At 35.8% G+C, this 23,215-nt stretch overlaps 1 protein-coding gene across 7 annotated transcripts in view; it reads left to right on the top strand.

Moving 5' to 3' along the window:
* The window catches only part of Lrpl (low density lipoprotein receptor-related protein-like protein), a 173,913-nt gene that overhangs the window by 148,957 nt on the left and 1,741 nt on the right, over window positions 1-23,215 (top strand). For all 7 annotated transcript variants that reach the window (XM_073087784.1, XM_073087785.1, XM_073087786.1 and 4 more), the window contains 10 exons: window positions 8,567-8,858; window positions 9,292-9,884; window positions 14,672-15,024; window positions 15,459-15,692; window positions 17,452-17,640; window positions 17,991-18,197; window positions 18,565-18,778; window positions 20,427-20,657; window positions 21,085-21,272; window positions 21,911-22,133. In XM_073087784.1, coding sequence (XP_072943885.1) covers window positions 8,567-8,858; window positions 9,292-9,884; window positions 14,672-15,024; window positions 15,459-15,692; window positions 17,452-17,640; window positions 17,991-18,197; window positions 18,565-18,778; window positions 20,427-20,657; window positions 21,085-21,272; window positions 21,911-22,133 — 2,724 coding nt within the window. The remainder of the gene's footprint in view (window positions 1-8,566; window positions 8,859-9,291; window positions 9,885-14,671; window positions 15,025-15,458; window positions 15,693-17,451; window positions 17,641-17,990; window positions 18,198-18,564; window positions 18,779-20,426; window positions 20,658-21,084; window positions 21,273-21,910; window positions 22,134-23,215) is intronic.

Genomic DNA, 23,215 nt, shown 5'->3' on the forward strand with positions numbered 1-23,215 from the left:
TTAATTCTCTAGTCAGAAATTAGAGTAGTTAGAGTAGAATGATGCTCAAGATCTACTGCTTTGCGTAGACGTCGTATGAGACGTCAGAAATAAGGTATCTTTGAACAATAATAAAACCACAAAGTGAAAGATGACTAACTATGGATTTTAATTTATGATGCAAAATACATATAATGCGAAAATATCTGAAGCTTAAACTTTTTAATAATTCGATCAGTCAGTTATTTTTACCATTTTGAAACACACAAAAACTAACTTTCCCGTGAAATTGAAAATGGAGATGTTTTTTTTTTTTTTTTTTTTTATTATATAAGAGTAGCAGACGAGCATGCAGTCCACCTGATGGTAAGTGGCTACTGCCGCCCATGGACATCTGTAATCAACCCCAGACAGGATTAGATATTCCTACCTGAGGTCGGCAACAGATGCGCCGCTACCCCTGAGGACTAAGCTGGAACGCCTCTGAAAAGTCTGTCTCCCTTACCACACCCTTCAAACCGGAACACAGCAGCGCCTAACACTGCTGTTATTAGGTAGAAATAGGTGTGGCGGTGGTGCCGCCGGAGTCGAACCACAAAGGTGGTACCTTCAAAAATAATAAAGTACCACCACCACTACAGGCGTGATTGATTATTCGGAACGTTTTGTTATTTTTCCTACGTTTCAAAATGTGTTGTGCGTCGTCATTTTTAAACCAAGGCAAATAACTCTACGATTTATCGATGTCAAAATTTCTTTAGCGGCGTAGTGCTATTTATTTTTTGATGAGTACAAAATGATAACCGTGCGTCAAGACACGTGACTTATGAGCTGATCGAAAATTCGTTAGACGAAAGGCGAGTAGGCGCGGCGCGGCGTAGGAGTTGAAGTGAAAACTTTCTTTGCGATGTTCAGCACTTTTCGTGTTGGGTTAAATGTTAAACTTGCGTCAGGACACGTGACCTGATCGAAAATTCGTAAGACAGAGGGAGAGTAGACCGCCGGCGCCGTGTAGGAGAGCAAAAATGCACAACCTTAACATAAAAAATGACTAAAAAAAGTTAGCGTTTCGAAAAATTTACATTCGACTATCTTACATATAATTTACTCGCAACTTAATGTTCGGAAACGTATTTTCCTTTTTCACATGTGATATATATATTACAAGTATATATACACACACTGTAATACTCTACTGACCCCACTGATGTAATGTTCATTTCTAAGCGATTACACACACGAATGCTTGGTCAGCACCCACCTTTAAGGGTTATTGTTGGCATGAATGGCTTTCCACTTGACGCCGCTTTGCACGCGTCTCCTCAGAATGAGCCGCCCCAGGCAATACCCCCGTGCGGCTCATACGAGCTATAACATATTTCTTTCTTTAAGACGTTCTTGTATATTTTGAAGATAGTAGTCTTCGTCTTATTCGTATAAAAAGTGTTTTAGGTAGTTTTAGTTAAGTTATCTATCTTCATCATAGATTAGTAAACATACTTCGCCGCCTTGAAATTTAATTAAGCCACAAACAGCTTATTTTAGTAAGTTCTTTTTTTGAATTCTTACAAATAAAAACATTTTTAGAGAAAATTTACGAATAAATAACTATTACTGCGTAATTTACGTAATCAATAAATAATTATATCATATATTTTAGGGTCATTTTAGCACGGAGACATGCTAAAATGTCCCTAAACTTTTTTACGCAAGTATTTCAATTCTCAAAACTGGGTACATTTTCTTGTTAGGAGTGAGTAATCTTTACTTATCTATGATCTTCATCGACATTTTAAATTGGTAATACTGTAAATCATTGCGTATAATTTTTTGAACGCATCTACCTAAATATGAGCTTGCTTGAACACGTTATTGTTATTATTTGCTTTGCCGCACTGAACCCTGCCGCTCTTTTCTACATCATGGAGCACCTGCTCGAAGACTTCCAAGCATGCAGTCATTCTTTTACTTTAAATGATCCACCGTAATCCTCAAGAGTACAGTAGGAAAGTATTTAAGCAAATATCTGGTAGCCACAATTTTTCACAGTTGGTTTTAGTTGTCGATGGGCGATAGCTACAAATTGTAGCTATCGAAAGCAACCACCGATCGAAACAACCGAAAAAGTATAAAGAAAACCAGACCATAACAATGTGCGTATCTAAAATTTAAATCGTACCACAAAATCGTATTCCTCACCCGTATTTGCTTAAATATATCTGAAGTTGCTATTCCATTTCTAAGCACATCTGCAGTATAAAATGTCGATAAGGATTCTGGTCTCAGAAGTTTATGCCTCGCTGCATCTAACAGATCTGAAAATTTATTCAGACTATTCAATATAGTGCTCGTTTTATGGCCTGACTGTATTTTCACATAAAATTACTGTTCTATAAAATCTTTGGTGTTATGATGAACGGTTTCATGTTTTGTTCGATAATCTTACCGAGATTATAGTCTTCGTTTATTAACATACCCATAGTGTTATTACAACGAAAACTAAGTGAATTAGATAATACAAAATTAAATATACCTTTCCAATTATATAACCGATTATATCCCAGTAAAATAAAATTTACTATTATGAATATGATTACCACCACAAACTAAATTACTAATTTCAAAAAAGCTGCAAAAGGCCAACGCCAACGCTAGAATAGAAAAAAAAACAGTTCATAATTGATAACCAGTTCGATATAAAATTATGACACGTAAATAAGTAACCATACAAATATAATCCATAATATAATTACACCTTTGAATACAAATATACATATAACAATGAATTTCATTATTATTATACTGTATCGCTATTCTGAATGAATATCCCAATATTTTTCGTTTTATCCCCGAGATATTTAACTGACGGGCGTAGCGGGTCAAAGTGAATGCAATTTGTGCTTGCAAATTGCATTTGCCACTGTTATCTGCAGTAAGAGTACGGTAAGGATTTATTTTAACCGCTGGGAATTTATGCTACACTTAAACTAGAGGTATCTGATTTTAGTGACGAAAATAAATTAGTACATGTAGACGAAAGATTGGTAAAGTTCATATGTATTTTCAAATTATGACTTTTAACAAATAACATTTGAATTTACTATGAACATGGTTAGATTTCCGATCAGAAACATACTATGATGATTAAATGTATTCAAGTTCTGAGGATTTAAGTCTTAAGGATCTTTATATTTTTTTGTATAAAATATAAGATAAACATTTCTAAACAAATTATTATAATTATTTATAAGTTATGTATATAAAAACTTTTCTTATATTCCACACTGAGCCTTGAATTGGCATTAAAATTTTCGTGTTTTTCCATCGTTATCATATTATAAAGACATGCAACTCAATATACATGCAACTCTGAAAAATGAGAGATTCCGTCAATTGGAAGTGCATACCTGCCTATTTATCGCATTCACGGGTGACGAGATAAAATACGCATATTTATAAGGGTATATATTTTATATACAGCATGAATGTGAAATTCCAGTCTATATAATTGATTCGTTCCATTTATTGTCTGTTTTATGAAAAAATACCCTTATTTTCCCACGTTATTGTCACTCAACTATCGACGGCAGAAACGAGGACTGACATGACATATTTTCCCGCATGTCGTCACATAACGACAATGAAATAAGACATGTCAGAGAGTCGAGAGATCGCGGGAATTGAATGGGACATGTTCCGACATGTGCGCTTCATTCGCGTGGGTAATACAATTTCACGGGGAAGCGACGCGAGCGTTGACTCAGACTGTTTGATGATATTAAATTTTAATTTTAACTGACAGTCGCGGGACGTGTAATGATATTTACATTACTTTAAAAAGTACATGCTTGCTTTTTTGACGATATTGGACAACTGCCATTATAAAGGAGTATTCAAGTAAATAAGTAGTACCTAATATTGGAGTGCCTGAGTGAACTTTTTAATAGATCGACGAAGTAAACGACCATGCAGTCAGGCAGTCGTCAAACATGCACTGCTGCTCATAGACATCTGTTACCAAATCCATACATATACATTTTTATTAAAATGAGATATCAAACCTATTTACTGCACTCACAGACAACCGATGAGATAATGTTGATTATAAGATTTTTATTCCATTTTAAGTATACATATAATAATATCCTTATATTCTCACGTTATTATCACTCAACTATCGACAGCAGAAACGAGGACTGACATGACATATTTTCCCGCACGTCGTCACATAACGACAATGAAATAAGACATGTCAGAGAGTCGAGAGATCGCGGGAATTGAATGGGACATGTTCCGACATGTGCGCTTCATTCGCGCGGGTAATACAATTTCACGGGGAAGCGACGCGAGCGTTAACTCCGACTGTTTGATGATATTAAATTTTAATTTTAACAGACAGTCGCGGGACGTGTAATGATATTTACATTACTTTAAAAACATTAGACATTAGACAACTGCCATTATAAAGGAGTATTAAAGTAAATAAGTAGTACCTAATATTGGAGTTCCTGCACTGCAACCCATCGAAATCTGCAACCAAATCGGGTTCCTAAAGCGGATCTTCTCAGAACTAATATGATGGCCTTGTAACAACGCCAGCCAGCTTTTAATTTCTAAAATACCTAAATATTGTTAAAGAGGCAAAATATCAAAATTTACGCTCTAAACTAGACGACAACAGCTGCACATATATGCCAAAATATAATAATTACGACGCATTTCAGAAATACCAAAAACGGATTAAACTTTCACGTGTAAAAGTTTGATACAAACGGGAATTGAATTAAACATGTTCCACCATATGTGATCCACCCGCATGGAAAATATAATTTTACAGCGGAGATTGCCAGACTCGAGTCATATTTAAATGTATCCAGTTGAATTCAACTTTGTGAATTCTGTGCCTCGTTGTTATATATAAATGCTATAAGAGAAATAAATTTGAGAAAAATAGATACGATTGATTGAGATACGATTGATTGAGATGAACGATTTTTGCAACGATAGATGCAAGTCAAAATTATCGTAAGCAGTCTTCGATCACTAATAAGAACTAAGCAGTACAGAAATAGCGAACTTCGGAACCAGTATTCAATCATATTTTATAATTATTTTTTGTTCCGTCAAGGACCTTATATTACATAAATAAGTGTAAGGTGCAAAGTAACACTATGCAATTACCTATCCCATATTTTTTTTATGATCATAATTTATTATGAAGTGACAAATAAATCAAATCGTAGATGCGTTTTTACTAAATCGAGTGTTGTCCTTAGAGCACGAAACCACAAAATAAATGTGACTATACAATTGTTGTTATGGGGATTAGAGAAATGTGAGTGGAGGGGTACCATAAAATTCAACCATTATTACGGGTTAACCATTTGTACGGGTTGCAAAACAACCCGTACAAATGGTAAATCAACCTGACCCTTGACCTCGTCCAATCATGTCCAATCTAATCTCAAGGTGGTAGAACGCTTTGTGGTTCGACTCCGGCGGCACCACCGCCACACCTATTTCTGCCTAATAAAAGTGTTAAGCGCTGCTGGGTTCCGTTTTGAAGGGTGTGGTAAGGGAGACATACTTTTCCGAGGCGTTCTAGCTTAGTCCTCAGGGGTAGCGGCGCATCGGTGGCTGACCCCAGGTAGGAATGTCTAATCCTATCTGGGGTTGATTACAGATGTCCGTGGGCGGCGGTAGCCACTTACCATCAGGTAGACTGCATGCTCGTCTGCTACTATATATTATAAAAGAAAATGTAACGTCATAGTCAATCTCAGACCACCTCCAATTATAAAAAGTTAAGATTTTTCCGTCGGTCATTCAAAAATTTAAAAATATCGATCGCACAATGACCCATCAATGAATTAAACCACGTCTAATTAACGAACATTCAATAATAACGATTCACATTATTCACCGGCGCGGTACGAAACGTTCAATTTCCCGCCAATCACTTAAAATGGCGACGGAAAACTGAATATGAATGGGGAATTAAACTGGTGGAAAACTCTTTTGAGGGAATATTTTAAAAATGAAATTTTATTCCGGAAAATATGTATTTCCGTCAAACAGTATAATGAAACATTTTCACATTTTCCACGAATGTAAGTCAGCTTTGTAACTATTCTGAAAAACTGGGGGATGATTCGCTGATCTTTATTTAAAAATTTGTGTAATAAATCAACACAATTACAATGCGTCTTTTCTCAAAATCAGGAATAACATGATAGTCTACCATACGGGTCAAAAGAGTTAGAAACACGACAGATAAAACTTTTAGACAAAAAAATCTTTGACTCCATCGTGGAATCGTATGTATAAAAATTCCAAATTGAAATGCCAGGCAACTTTTGCAGAGGATTTATTTCAGCGAAATACAAATAAAATCCATTGTGTAAATTACATAATAGATAAAAAAAAATAAAGAATGAAGCTACCCATTCTGATTCTATTAAGATTATGCCACTGTTATTTCTGCCTAACAACAGCAATGTTAAGCGCTGCAGTGTTCCTGATTAAAGGGAAACGTGGAGTGTTTGGACTAAGTTCTCAGGAATAGCGACGCATTTATGATGACCTTAGGATCTAATCTAGAACTCTAATCTCTTATGGAGTTAATTAAAGATTTTCATGGGCGGCAGTTGTCACTTCCCATCAGATGGATTGCATGCTCATTGCTATAGATATTAAGAAAACAATAATTAAAATTACGGATAAATTACATGAACCTATTTACGCAAAAAAACAAGGTATTCCATATAAAGTTTATCAACAGTCTACCTATCTAAAATTTGAGTACCACAACCAAATGTCCAGTTTCAGTGAAGTCGGTTGAATACAAATATTTTCCCTCGACTTTTTTCCCTTTTTTATTCCACGGGCGTAAAGTTGGCGGGGAAAGTTTCACAGTAATTTAATAAGAAGTACGCGACCAATATCCCTCCTTGTTTACGCCTGTGTTTCACGTACGACTTTCATCTTCTTCGGCGAAGGTAATTATGCGATGTTTTTGTATATACTGTGACCCGTTTACTTAATGTCTTCCTACGGTGTACAAATATAGATAACTAGTTTTTGCCCGCGGCTTCGCCCGCGTTTAAAAGAAAATAATATAACATACTAACATACATAAAACTGAAAATTCGTAATTCAACTTTGCTAAAGATCATCATTTGATCAAATTCATAGTTTACGACTCAATCGTTACTAATATCGATTAAAATAATCGATGTTTTGGGTCCAAAAGATCGATTCTCCGATTAATCGATCTTAGATCGCCATCCCTAGTTCCCGTGGGATTTCCGGGATAAAAACTATCCTATGTCCTTTCTCGGGTCTCAGACTATCTTTGTACAAAATTTCATAAAAATCGGTTCAGTTGTTTAGGCGTGAAGAAGAGACAACCAGACAGACAGACAGACAGAGTTACTTTCGGATTTATATTATTAGTAAGGATGTTGGGGGTATTTAATGGGAGTGGGTATTTTAGATATTGTTATATAATGAAAGCTCATTGGTATGAATTTCTCTAGCAGAAACTGCGTATGAAAAATATTACAAACTTTTTGATTGAATTTGCTATTTATTTGCGTTTTTCCTTATAATATATCCCAGCTAGAGAAATGTCTGCCGGAAACGAACTTAAATATTCGTCACGACGCTGATCTTATTAGTGCCACCGAAGTAGATTACGAGTACCTCGTAGCAGGGACTTCATATAATTGGAGCAACAAAAATACAACATAATTATAATAGAACAATTACATTCAAATAATAAGAGTTGTGTAAGGTTGTGTGTTGTTTGTTTCAAAGCTATACATTTGTTAAGGGTTATTACACCCCACATTAGTACTTTAAAGTTTGACGGCTGTATAGATAAATGTAGTTTTAGAAAAAATTACAACCCTTGCATTAGTTTCACCACATTTATTTACGAAATATTATACTTTGCATTTATTTTTTTTTATTTTATCAAAAATATCTGCTTTTAAAATATTTTCACAAGAAAAGAAAACAACGTAGTAATTAAGATTTGCGGTAGGTAGCACATTTTAATTAAAATTCCCAAGGAAAATAAATGCATAATTGGTGGAATTTAAAAAGTTAGGGAACTACAGATCCAAGGCTGGAGGCAATCATAAAAACGATCAAAACCGAAGTAGGCCACGAGGAAGGAAACTTTGCGAACAAAAAACACCGTAGGAAAACAAGAAAACAAGGCCATCGCAGCTAATAACTTTTAGATGGATAACCTAATTAGTAAATGATGTTACGTGATCACTGACACGCCGATGGACATCTGTAATTAACATCGATTAGTATTGGAGTGGGAGCTATGTTTATAAGTAGTACATGATTGATGCGTTACTGTACTTCATGATATTAACTTTGCCCTTTTGTATTGTTATCTTTGTAGAGGTGCAATAAAGAAAAATAAATAAATATTATATGAAATCATTACAACTAAACCCTTTTAAGGTACTTATCCAAGTGGTGAACTCTGAAATCTAAATTTCCTAAATTTCGTTTTTAAAAAAGTACTTACCCATCAAATATTTATTTGTATTTTCTCTTGTTTCAGATCCTATTCGACAGTTTTACTCTAGGCCGGTTTACTTCCTTCACCGAAGATGGGTGTCCTGACGGCTACATGCAAATCCAAGAAGCCAGCCGTCCCCAAGTTGGAGGATCCTGGTGTGGAACATCCTGGGGTCCATCTATATATTACAGCGAAACAAAATCCATAACCCTCATAATTAGATTATTACACTTGTCGAAGGAACAGAATAATTACAATTTTGACTTCCGAATGGCGTATAAGGTTTTGAGGAAAGAATATGCTACTGTTCGATATGGAGGTAGTCCGCCATCAGGTTTGTATGTTATATATTTTAAGTAAAACTTAAGCATAAATTTAAATCTACAGATATTTCAATGATATAGGTACATTATTCGCCGTACACAAATTGTATTATAATATGTTTAAAATTTAAGCATTTCAATTTCATTTTCACGCCATACATTATATATATCTTCTTTACACTATTGAAGGCGATGTTAAATCAAAGTTACTTCAAGAAGTTCTAATTGAAACCTTTATTTTCATGAAAACCTAATATTATTTGCTCGAAAATGTTAGTGTCCCGACAATTCCATACATCTACGTCTATTCCGTAATTCTAGAGTAACCCTTAACATATTACGAAATCATTTTATCCCAACTCGTAATCCATTTCGTACCCATGACACATACGCTACTCGAACGTAATGTCAACATCAATATTTCTTATAACCATACTTTTTCAGAACGACCCTTTTTCAAACTGAGGCCGCTGCCATATCCCGTAAACATATCACGCGGCGAAGATACGAGTGTAGCGAAGACGACAAAAACTCCAGAGTATTACCTTGGGGATTTGATCTCTGGGACTTATTGCTCTCGGATCTTCAGTGACTGCGATCGTAAAAACTGTAGGTTACAGTCTCCCAACTTCCCTGGTGTGTATCCGAGAAACCTAACTTGTTATTATGCGGTGCGACAACACGACGTGCCTCAGGGGAAACACGCCCTGATCGTGGTGAAGCAACTTAATGGTCAGCTAGTTTCTATAAGGAGTCAAAAAGCGTTATACGCCGCCTCGCAACAGGAGAGAGGGAATAATGGGAGAGAGCTGAAGTTTTGGCAGCAATGCGACGAGGTACAGGATTACGTGACAGTTTACGACGGTTACACAACGAGAGATCCGGTTATCTTGAGATTCTGCGGAGGAGGCGTCTCGGTGCCAGAAGCGATTTCGAGCGGTCCGGAGTTGTTAGTGGAATTCACGACGTCGCCTTTTGGAACGTTTTTGCAGCCGGCCTCGCTGCAATCGTTGCATGGCTTTCAATTGGAAGTGGAGGTGAGTGCTCTTGCTTTTTAGTTAGTGCCGTATTGAAGTGCAAGGCAGAATAAGAATATTTGAAATTCTTTCGAAATATTCCAGCTCTAGTAATTTAAATATAAGTTGAAATTTTAAATCTACGAATGTTACAAAATTTCTTGCCTACTTAACCTATTGGTATTTAACCAAGAATATAATTAAAGAGAGAATTTGTTACAAAAGGCGTGCATTAGAATCTTGCACGCCTTTTGTCATATCAATGATTGATTAGTTACTTGGCTACTATTATACCCAAAACTAATAAGTAGATATATTATCAATTGTTTAGAGTACAAACCTGATAAATAGTCACTTGTTCTAAATACTAATTAGGTAAACAAATATTAATACTTTACACAAATAAATTGATAATATTATTATTTTACGCCCACGAGCTGATGCAAAAGTTATAAATCGGGTTTATTTCGGAGTTTACCTACCCGTTACACACAAATGGCTGAATAGAGAAATATGTTTCGTTTTTATTTATTGTCATTGAAGTTATTTCTTTAGCAATTAATCATATCTTCCGGCATGAATAAAAATGCATACTAAATAAAAATATGATAGGTACATATTTAATTTAAGAAAGCAAATTGTCTTTTAATTAGTATTCCGTAGCAGGCGCGAGTTTTAAATTACCGCTAAAAGAAAAGAACGGAGAGGACAATTTGCGTTACTTTGAAAAATAAAGCTGGAACGTCTCAAAGGCGATCTATTATCATTAGGAAGACGCGGATCTCGCTACGTGCAAGACAGGTTTATTGCTAGGATCGATCAATACCTGAAATTGCTTCTGGAGAAAGAAAATCCCCACTTTTATGTATTCCACCTTTATCGCTCCGCTGCACTTTTATTTTCGCACCACCTGCTTCATTTTATGAATCAAAAACTATTCGTGTAATAAATTTGATTTGATACTTCTTCCATTATTAAATACCAACTTATTTACTTAATACCCAAGAATAATATTTTCGAGTGTATATGCTATTTGATAGATTAACAACCGTTATATAAACAATATTATGTTCTTGGAAAATTCTTCCCTACGCTCACAATACCATCACCGAGGGAGTTTTAGTGAGTAAAATCTTAAATTAAGCAACTTTTATCCAGAAAGTCGATAATCTTGAGATGGTAACTAGGAACACAAGCCATAAGAAGAACAAAAAATCCTGTGGAGAAAACAGCTCATTACCTTAAGTTACCAACTTTACTTATAAATAATGTGATTTTTATAGAGCTACAAATATTAAACATATAGAGTGAGATTTTCAACATTTAATTCTTTAAAACATTATAATAATTTCCATTCCCGTCTGACTCAGCTATTAAGTCATAATTCACAAAAAAGACATCAAAGTTTTGGGCGAACGCCAAAACGCGATTAAGTCAGCACTTAGGATTTCATTCTTTCACAAAAAGTTTGATGTGTTCCCGAATATTAAAATCGAATCACACTTTTAGAACTTTAACTTCTAATATTTTCTAAAATTGTTTAAATTTAAATAGCGCAGTATCAACCTCTTGCTGTCCAACTGCTGACCACTGGTCTCCTCCCAAAATTAGAGGTATTTAAGCACAACCTAATGCGGATTGGTAGTCGTCACAAACCCTTGAGAACTTTTTTAAAGAACTCCCAGACAGAACTCTCAGTCGTTTTCACACGATGTTTAGCTTCGCTGTTTAGGCAAGTGATAATACATTTATTCTACGCATGTGATGTTTAAATATTTATAGTTGGATTCGAATTTCGGACACTGCGATAGAAATAGCGTGAATTTAAAAGTAGTAACTAGGTGATCACTGTTTTTAGTATTTAATATCCTAAATTCACCCAGTAATGAATTTCCCGGTTTCATTCTGGTGAGTATTGAAGTAATTGGTATCCTCTGTAATGGAATAACTGAAAAGTTCTTATTATTGTGGGTTCAAAGTAACTAATACTATGCTATTAAGTCCAAATACAACAATATTAATATTTCTTAAATTATTTCAGTAGGACTATCCAGCTACTTTATTAAGTAAAGTGTAAGTGCGCCAAATGTCACTGTACAACTTTATAGTTAAAACAGATTAACCTAAATTGGTTAAGTTAGGGTGTAAAATTTCCACTACAATCTCATTGTAACTTTATGTGCCCATTGAGGTCCATATCGAGTTAGAACCTAATTGATTAACGACAATGTCCTGCTAAGACGTTCACTCTGAAGGTATTGTTTTCAATTCACTAATTTAGTTTACTTAATCGGCATTAAATTTCATTAAACATTGTCTTTATTAAACTTTAGTCTTTATTATCTGCCTGCATTACTGTGCACCCAGATTTAGTCTTAATGCATTAGACCTCGTCACAGTAATTTGTGGATACAATTTTTGTAAGCCGTAGTTAAACAAATAAGTCGTTGAAAAGCAAACGAATACTACATTAAATATTAAATAATATTCGCTACTTTTAATAATTTCATTAGATAAGCATTTGGAGCTGAATGTTGCAGCAATGTTTAAATCGGTTTCAAAACTTCCGACAGTTGTGTCAGCTATTGACCCGTATCTTCATCCGGAATTCTAGTGTATTGGGCATACTACTGAGATACTCAGATTCAAGGCCGAATATACTAGTGGCATTCAATCGTAGAGAAAAGCCTGGCAACTTGAAACGGGGAAACATAAATAGAATAAATCGCATCATATTTATTTTCTCTTCGTGCAAAATTGGATTTTGTGAAATGATTCATCTCAAATCAATATATTGTCAAATCTTGATATTACCACACTACTGTTCGAATATCGTACTTAATAAGATACCTGTATGATTTCAGAAACAATATTTGATAGTTATCTCACTACTTCTTTCGATAATCCTAACGCACTATCAGATGCATATGACCAATATGTAGGCTAAGTTGAACAGCTGCTACTGTATTTGGGTTAATAGACTAATATATTAGCATGAAGTGTTATTTAAAGTGTTTCGTTGTAAATGAACTGTAATAAATCAAGACGTGCCTCGAGGTCTCGCTTGGGCCCCTGCCAAAGCGTAATTAGTACGTAGGCTCGTATAACGGTCATAATAATGGAGTATTCAACAAACTCCGCAGTCGCCCATTGTTTCAACTTATCAAATTAGGACTTGGCCCAAACCTTTAGAGGCGAAATTCCAAAAATCTTGTCCTATTTAATCAAACTGATCACGGCTACGGAGGCTTGGGTTTTTTTATTTTTCAAATCAATTCTTTCAATCAAACTTTCGTTTGTATCTTTTTTCAAATATTTCCAATATCTCTTTGGAATTAACATTTCTTATTAAGATACTGTCTTGGAAGGAAATGTCGGCTTATATTCTTGGGACTTAAAAATTTATCAGCAGTATTTCTCAAATTAATTGAAAAACTAAATTCTCAAAGTTTTCTTTCATCTCCTGACTTTTTTTTTCTCCTGACTCATTAACATTTTCTTTAAGATTCTAGTTTTCCCTTTAAAGCAAATAAATCTGTTCCACTTAATCATACTTAAGTTACGTCTTCGACGACGGAAAGACTCAAGTATTTTTCGTTTTGCTTTTACAACAAATTTGTTAGTAACTTATTTAACGGTAAGCTCGTTTAAAATTGGACCTTCCCATCGACGAAAATATTTAAGCAGAGATTATTTAGTGTATTTATTTTGGCATACCACGCTAATGGATGAAGTTCAAATTCGAGAATCTCACAACATTTTTTTTTATTTTAAGAAGACCTGTGTACTCGTACTTATTGAAATTTAAATCTGGTTTCTTAACGAAGATGTTATTAATAATAGATGTTATTTTTGAAATTAAAAGCCCCGACCCTTTTTCTTGTATGAGGCATCATATAATTAGCCTTTTCTAAAGGTCACCATAGTATTATTATGCTCACAAACTCTCCAGTTCTTCTCTTTTGTTTCGATCTATAAAATTAGGGAGTCGAAACTTTTTACAGGGAAAATTCCAAAAATATCTTTTCCCTAAAACGTTGTGCTTCAGTATTTATTTTACCTTGAAAAGGAGCAAACAAATTTGCCCGACTTAATAAAGCTTAAGTTTCGTCCTCGGTCGCAAAAACACTGGGAACATTTTGTGTTGTTTCATTTGTGTTTATTTTCAACGCGGGCTTGAATTTAAAATGTTTCTCAAATGTTTTGTGATAATTTGTTATACCTACTTTACGCAATTTACCTAAAAAGTCTAGAAATGTATCTTCAGCTACCACATGGCTCACAGCCATCATGCCAATTATTATTAAGTTGTGATGAAAGGTAGATGAAAGGTAGGATCCCCTCTCGATAGGGGATTAAGTAGGATTACTTTTCTTATATTATGTAACTTATTTTCATTATTTAATAGAATTGTATGATAAATTATTTAACGTGCGTAAACGTCAATGACAATTATCAGTAATATAAACTTATCAAGATTAATTCAATTGATTTGTAAACGAGAATTTGACCCGCGTCAAAAGCGTATTCATATTATTTCCGTACATAATATTATATACGAAATACATAATTATAATTATCTATCAAATATTGATATTATTTAATATTATTATTCGATGTGATATGTCAGGAAGTCATCGATTTTTGTATTATTATTTTTTAGAGCATAATATCACATACAATAAACTTGCGGTGATTGACCATTCAGCATGATGTACGTCATACGTACGTCAGATGTACGTTAACATTCAGCTCTTGGTTCAAGGATAATAAAACAATAAAAACAGGAATTCTCATTATATTTTCAGGTCAGATTCGTGGATCAGCAATCCCCTACATACGCGAAGAACAAACGCGCATGTGAGTTTTGGATCAGAGGGACCGGGCGAGGCATACTTGAGCATCCTCAACACTCCTTACCACCGAACACGACATGCCTCTACCACATGCAGGGTATCGACACTTCGGGTCCATCAGGACGGAATATCATCTACCGACGGCAGTTCTCAGCACCACGCTTCCGTGTATGGTTCTCTGTACTGAAGTTCTACGTGACAAATGCACTGAATCCTAATCTGCCGGAGGACGAGTACTGTGGCAGCCATTTGAATATATGGGATGGTCCGATGAGGATTTCGCCGGGCTGCAGCGATATCTTCTGGTATTTAAACATGAGTTACGATTATGGTTGTGGCTTTGGCCTAGTGAATCAATTTTAACTTTCGTTCCGTCTGGTTCGAACTGCAAGTTTTTGCAATGATTTGTGCGACCTGCGATTCTGTGTACCTATACTTATACTTACTTTTCAACATCAATATAATATTGAACATAATTCGAAATGAATACTGTAACGTATTTTTTAACTTATTAAGTCAATTTATGATCTTCATCCAAACACAGATAAACATCTATCTGATTAAATGAATAGTGTAACATGTATGTCTTCTTTTTATAAACATTTGACACAAAACATTCCAAAACTTAAATGAATATTAAAATAATTACAGTTTATATTGCAGTAAAGAGTATTTCTGAAGTTAAAATGACTATTTGTGCAACTTAAACGTCACTCACTAAACCGTTCCCCATTTCCAGCGACAAGGAGCGTTCAGTGCAAATGTCGAGAGCGACCTCACCGCAATCAGTCATCGTCGGCCGGCCGCCGACGAACGCCACGCTCGTCGCGCGCTTCTGCCGCGAGAGGGCGCCGCGGACCTGCGAGCACGCGTTGCTCAGGAGATCTAGAGCCTGCGCCCGCACTGAAAGCTTCTTATCTAAAGGGGACTCCTTGACTCTTGAACTGAAGCTGACACAAGGCACCGCGCTCAAGTAAGTTAGACGATCAGGTCACGTACGTAATACGAAAAGAAATGAAATATAGATATCAATATACGAGTAAGTCGAATATTTCTGAACAAATAGTAATGAATGTTATTTCAAGTACTCCTAATTTTAGAGAACTGTAATTGAAAATTCAGTGCAAAGATATTCAATATTGTAGAGAGTTATACGTATTTAAGATATAAAATATGCTTTACCTAAATTAAAGGATTAAAATAAATATTATGCTAATTAACTAGGCGTCGGTAGATACTTTGTTGTTGAGTTGTAGTTATTGCAAATAAAATAATTACATAATATAGATAATATTACAATTTAACAAATTATGAGTAGAAATTGAGCCTTACATAAATCTTGTAACAGTATTGCGTACCTGTGTAGCTTTTCTTAGAAATGTAGAGCAAAGCTAAACTAAGCTCCTTATGAGAGTGCAAGGATCCGAGCTGACACAAGGAACTGCACTCACTTGCTTCACTTTCACATATCGTCGGATTGTTATTAAATATTTAAATTTATGTTAAAATCAAGGAAATATATTAAGAATTTACTAATAATGAGAATAATTTAAATAAAAAAAGCAGTAATAGCCTAGTGGTTAAAAAACTCGGCCTCGCTCGAGGGGTCCGAGGTTCAAATCCCAGGCACGCATCTCGTATTTTTCAAAATTATGTACGTATGAGAAATTAATTATCACTTACTTAAACGGCGAAGAAAAACATCGTGAGGAAACCTGCATACCTGAGAGATCTATAAAAAAATATCTCTAAGGTATGTGAAGTCTACCAATTCGCACTTGGCCAGCGCGATGGACTATGGTCTAATCCTCCTCATTCTGAGAGGAGACCTGTGCCCAGCAGTGGGGCAATAATTGGTTAATGATGATGATGATGAAAGAAAATAAATTAAGAATTTACTAATAAAAAAATAATAATTTATTAGAATTGCGCCTGCCTGTCTGTCTATCGTAAAATTAGCTAGTGGGCGACCAGAAACAGAAATCGCTTTAATTAAATCATTCTCAAAAAAGTCTCGGTAGATACTCGTAATAAAAAATCGTGGTAGCATGATTATTTTATTTATTACTTTAAAACCTAATATTACTTTATTCAAAGTTAAAAATACATTTAGGTTTTCATAATATCCTTATTTAAAACCATTTAGAGGCTTCTTAAATCTCAAAAGCATGACGGGAATGTGATTCGATTATGCGCTTGAACAAGACGCATTATGCAAAGATTCAATTCGCTCCACTTTTGATTGCCCTACTTCGCAGCGAGATTAAATTGGAAACAGAGAAACGTCTCCCCGGAGAATAAACGGAATTTAAGACTTCCTTTTCCGCGCAACTAAGAAGTATTTCGTTGAGACTTTTCCTATTTTAAACGTTAAATTCTGCAGAAAAGTTATAGGTTCATGTGGTTTTGTTGTACATTCCGGAAAATGGTTGTGAATAGTTTTCAAATGATTTTGAAGTGAACTAGATTTTTTAATTTATAACACTGTTGTCTCGAAATATAATAACAATAGAGAATTTTGAAGTTAAATTACAAGATTTGTATTCAATTATTATGAATAGAAGTCGATATTTTTCGTTTGCTTTTTACACAAACATGTTATTTTAGATTACCTCTAACATGATGGGTAATATCCTATTTAAGATTAGTTCCTGTTTTCTTATTTGCTTAAATTTTATAGACTTTATTTATAAAAATACTCTCTTATGTATTTTTTCTCAATTTACTTTCAGGCCAGTATTCTTCAAAGCTCTTTACGAGTTTGTGGACCTCCATCAAGATGGCGAGCCGTGGGGACGAGGGCCTTGTTCAAGGCGGTTCGTGTCCCGGTCATTCCCAGAAGCGCCTCCTGATCCACCTATAACGTTTTCATCACCCAGAGATGTATTTCTGTATGGGAGAGGAGGAACAAGAAATATAAGGTAAGATTCTAAAGAACTTTAAACTTTATGAGAAATAAACATTTTGAGTCATAAAATGAATTGATGGCAAATCGTTTCTGTCCTCGTAGACACATATACAATAATATGTATTTAATGGAAATTGATACAACATTTAAGGTAACAAAACCTTCTTTAGATTGACACATTTCTGCCTTATAAAATGCAAAGTTAGCTGCTTATGTATTCAGATTTGAAACACATAAAAAATAAACACATATGCGAAGCATTTCATTATGTCTTCAGGAATAACAGCGCGTCCGTGGCTGATCTTACGATGAAGTCAATTCTATAACATTTAAAATTTAACATGTTCATGTTACAAATTCCAGTTGCACATATCGTTTCGAGGGGAATGTTGGAGAAGTGGTGCGACTGAAGGTCTGGGGGGTACGCAGTGGTGGAAGACTCTGCAGATCCGTCCACTCTGCGCATTCACCCTGGTTTCGATGTGGAGGCGATCCCACTGCGGCTGTAAGGATATTCGATAGACCCTGGAAGAATAAAGGACCCGGTGTACCTAGGGATTGTTTGTGCAGGTAGTTCTTTTACCTTTCCATGGCAGCATTTGAGCATGTGTTTTACTTATAGATTAGCCCCTGCTGCCACTTGTTATCTAGTAATCCTAAAAACGGATCCAATAGCTATTGGTCCATTTATCATATTTTACCGCTTGTAATAAAAATGGACCTACATGTAGCTGTAAAATAAGCTGTGAAGTTGGCGTAATTAATTACTTAATTTTTCAAAATTACAAGATGGGTAAGAGAAGATTCTAAAGCTTAGATGAACTAACCGTACTCTAATTGAAACAAGACAGTAAAAATAAAAAAATCCTTACTGATTTTTTTGTATTCCTTTAAATCAAAGAGTATTTTTAAACAATCATTTCTTTTACATTTTCAGCGATGTCGGCGACTACGAGTTTACATCATCGTCGTCGGTTGCAGAATTGAAGTTCGACGTTGTGAATATGACAGCTGTTGATGACTTTCGTTCCTTCGGCTTCGAAGCATCTGTTGAATTCGTTAGACTGGAAGCAGTGTGTGAAAGTTCACATCGAGTGTATGGACCTAGTGGAGAATTGAGATTGTCAGCTATATCACCAATGTCGGATTCGGTAAGTTAATTTTTGTGTTACCGTTATAAAAAAACTACAAGTGGTTGATATTTAGGATTTGTTTTGAGGCAGTCGCGAGGCATGACTAACGTTACCGCAATCAAGGTGTTATATGATTCACTGATCAGGAACACAGTGCAGTCATATGGGCCCCTTATGAAGCAAAATATGTAACAATGTTGGAGCGCGTTCAAAATAAATTTGTGTGGCATCTGTACAATAAATTATACGGTGTATATCCATACTACCCGTTAATGTACCCCACATTGTTCGTGTTAGGAATGGTGGGTTACAATCAACGCAGAGTACGCCGAGAGTTCGCACTAATCGCGTATTTAGTAAAATTGTTGCGCGGTGTAGCTCATAATCCGGAGGTACTGTGTCGCCTGGAGCTCTGTGCCCCAGAGGACTATGTGTGTAGACGCCGGCGCCCGCCGCTGCTGGCCGTGCCGACAGCCAGGACCGAGCTATTGGCTAAGTCACCTCTCACTCGAGCACTCTGTACACTCAACCAGGCGCATCAACAACTTGACGTATTTTCATGCAACTTGAGTGAATTCGCAATAGTTGTGCTTCATATAATATTTTTAATGAAGTAGGAATGTAGGTAAGAATTTAGTTAAGTATTTAAAATAAGGCCTCTCTATCGTATTGGGTGTTTAGCCTGTAAGGATAGATGTAATGGTGTTTTAAGAATAAATAAATAAAAAAAAATCGGTTGTCTGTAAAGTCGGTTTACTGACGATAGTTGAACGTGACAACGTCATATGAAAATACTGATGGAATGGTTGCATTTTTCAAAAGAAATTTGTAAAATAATAATTAATTAATTAATTAATTTTAAACTAATAATTTACTTAACACTATCAACATTTATCAATAGTATGACATAACCTATAAACTCAGTTTCTCAACTTTTGTGTCAATCTAACAATTAATCAATCAATCATAGTTTACGATAATGAAATATCAGTGTACAATTATTTACCTTTATTGTTGTAGTTGTTGTAAATGATAAATGACGAATCTAAGCACTCCATATTTTCACTACAGACACAGCTGACGATACTTTAACCACACGTGTGAACTTGTATTGTGACGCTTTCTTGTTTTTCCAACGCCAAGAACGTTCGAGAAAGACAAAGACAGAGACACAAGCATGCGCCGATTCAATGCGCCTAATTCTCTAGTGCTGCGCGCGCGGCAGACCGATCATAGTTGAGTGGGAGAGAGACGCAAGGCATTCGGCGGGCCTCTCTCTCGTTCGGTGACTCATCGTAACGTTACCGGGCGTTACACTTTTTCATAAGTGACTCCCAGCCGCAACCTAATTTAAGACGTTGTCACGTCAATAAATAAATAAATTTAGTAGACACAGATGAATATAACAAACCAAATAGTTTTAGCTTTAAGAGGTTCTTACGTTTCGTTGGACTAGTCTAAATGGCGGCTGAGAATATGGGGTTTTATATGGTTATAGATGTTCATGGTTGAAAATAAATAATAACCATTTAGCAACAGTTGAACTGCAAGCTCTTTTACTACTTCAGGGTATAAAAATTGTATTGGACTGATTTTTGATACCGACCACAACTAATATCCTACTTAGTACCTCCAGATAATAATATTGAGATCCTATTTATTTCAGGAACGTTGCGAACATCGACCATGGTTAGTGGATCCTTCACCCGGCCGGTATCTTTACCTGCAAATCCAGGGCAGCATAATCAAGGAGCCCGACTTGGACAACTTCACGTTACTAAACAACATCACGGTGGCTCCAGACCTACGGCACATGTGCAGGACACAGAATCGTATAGCAGTGTACGCTGGTGGATTATCACCGATATTTATTTGTCCTGATCCTCCTCACGAACAGGTAAAACGAAATATTTTTTTAAAATTTCATTTTAAATTTATTTCTTTGCTTACAAATGTAGCATGTTACACTTCTTTCTAAACTAATAAATAAAACCTATGGTAATATAAAAGCAGGAAGTCCAATATGTTCAGAAAAAAACATTTGAAGAATTTAAAAAACAGGCAGATATTACGAATAGCTCAGAAGAGATAAAGATAAGAGAACTCCTTTATCTACCTTACGATCAACGAACACTTCACATTTAGCAACATTATTACATCTATTATTTAAGGATAATTGATGGTAGAAATGGACATCCTCCCTTATTTATTTTCGAGAAAATGTACTGTAAAGGTTTTCTAAGTTGAAATCTATATCATAATTATTGATGCCAGACAAGTACTTAGACAAGTGGTTAGTAAAATTCTAACACGTTGGTTTCCAGGGAGACGAGGTTGTGGAAGTATTTTCCGAAGGTTGGTCCAAGGAAGTGGACCAGCTCGCTCGCCACGTTCTAGCACCAGCGCCCTCTCCAGACCGCTTTGACCTTGACTGGCCGAGATCCCTATCTGTAGAACTGATAGCCGTAGAGAGTGGATCGTATTATATAACGTGGCTAGAACTATCTCGAAGGTAAGGCGTTGAACATTTTCGGAACATTAAATTGTGAATAAGTCAGGTATAAATCTTTTTAGAGCAAATAAAGTTATTTTATGAACTAAAGGTATTTCCTTATTGTACTGCTATTTAATACCTACATATCGTTCATTGACCTAATCAAGCATCGAATGTGCCCGGTAATAGCGTAATTTAACTAATCTAATCACTTTGGTAAAGGATAATTGTCGCCCAAAAGGCATCTGTATCCAACACTAAATAAAGCAAAAATTCTTCTTGCAGATGATTACAAATACCTCTTATGGCTAAGGCCGACGAGCATGCAGTCCACCTTATATAAATATATATATCATGGACGGCAGCAGCCAGCTGCCGTCCATGAACATCTCTATCGATCTCTATCGATCAATCCCAGATAAAATTAGTTACTGACTTAGGAGTACCTGAGGTCGACCAGAGATATGCCGTTATCCTGAGGACCAAGCTGATATGCCTTGGAAAAGTACGGCTTCCTTACCACACCCTTCAAACCAGAACAGAGCAGCACTTAACACTGCTGTTATTAGGCAGCAATAGGTGTGGTTATGCCGGCGGAGTCATACCACATAAGATTCTACCACCGTACTATTCCTAACAAAAGTGTTCGTTTGCAGGCATTCGAGCGACCGCGGCGGCGTGTTCGCGCTGTCCGGCGAGTGCGAGTACCGCTGCGAGTCGCTGGACGCGTGCATCGCGCCGGCGCTGTGGTGCGACGGCGTGGCGCAGTGCCCGCGCGGCGACGACGAGCGCCTGTCGCAGTGCTCGGCGCTGCTGCGCGTGCCGGCGCACTACGCCGCCGCGCTGCTCGCGCTCTCCGTGCTCGCTGCGTTCGCTGTGGTACGTGTGGTTGGTGTATTGCTGCGGTGGCTGGTGTATGCGAGGCGCTGGACGCGTGCATCGCGTCGGCGCTGTGGTGCGACGGCGTGGCGCAGTGCCCGCGCGCGATTTGCGATGGAATGCCACAACTCGCCGCGATTATTTCTGAAATAATCCATTTTTGCTGATCGATTTACTGAAGAAGGAACACTTTTTTACACTTGTTGTACCATCCCCACTATTATTTATAACGTAAATAAATAACAAAAAATAAAAAAGAGAGATCCCATACAAGTAAAATTATTTATTGTTTTTGCTGTATCGTCAAATTAACTTCAAAATTATAAGAATATGAATTATCTTCTTACTTATAAAATATTATTATTATTACTAACGTATTAAATATTTATCGTACAAGTTACTAAATAAAATGAATCACTTGTTTATTAACTCTTAGTTCAATTACCTTTCTATGTTAAATACAATTTATCGTCGTATAATCAATCACTTAATCAATCATTTGTCAACACAAATAAATGTTTATTAATTTATATACAGGTATTATAAGCTACTGTGTTAGGTCATAAAATGATAACGAAATCAAGTTATTCTCTTTCGGAATAAATGTAGAATAGGTGTAGTAGTTATATTTCGTTTACAACTGTTACACCTCCATATATGGAATGTTTACCAACCATTCGCATTTCGACATTTTTCCTTTCAAGAAACATATTTACATAAATATTGCGTACGTTGTCGAGTTACAACACAAAAACATATTAACATCGTTGATAGCGATTAAGACCGAAATATCTTGCTTTGCCTTGAAATATATAAACATAATTCTTGTTTGTTTACATAATTTCAATGTCTGCAAGTGATTGAATGTGTGTATTCGCTATGTTGTCAATTAGAATCGATGACAGAAACGCGATAGCGTTTTACTTAGTTCATATAAGGACTTTTGACAATGGCCCCAATAAGATCCCAATAAGAATTGGATATTTCAAGTCTAAATCTAGTTGCAGAAAAGACACAAGTTGTTGTCTGTTTGTCGAATGTCAAAAATAACATGGATTGTAGTATAGTCCTTAAAGGTAAAA

Source organism: Epargyreus clarus, unplaced genomic scaffold (assembly GCF_041222505.1).
Source record: "Epargyreus clarus isolate Ecla_fem2 unplaced genomic scaffold, WU_Ecla_fem_2.2 ptg000026l, whole genome shotgun sequence".
Taxonomy (NCBI): Eukaryota; Metazoa; Arthropoda; class Insecta; order Lepidoptera; family Hesperiidae; genus Epargyreus; species Epargyreus clarus.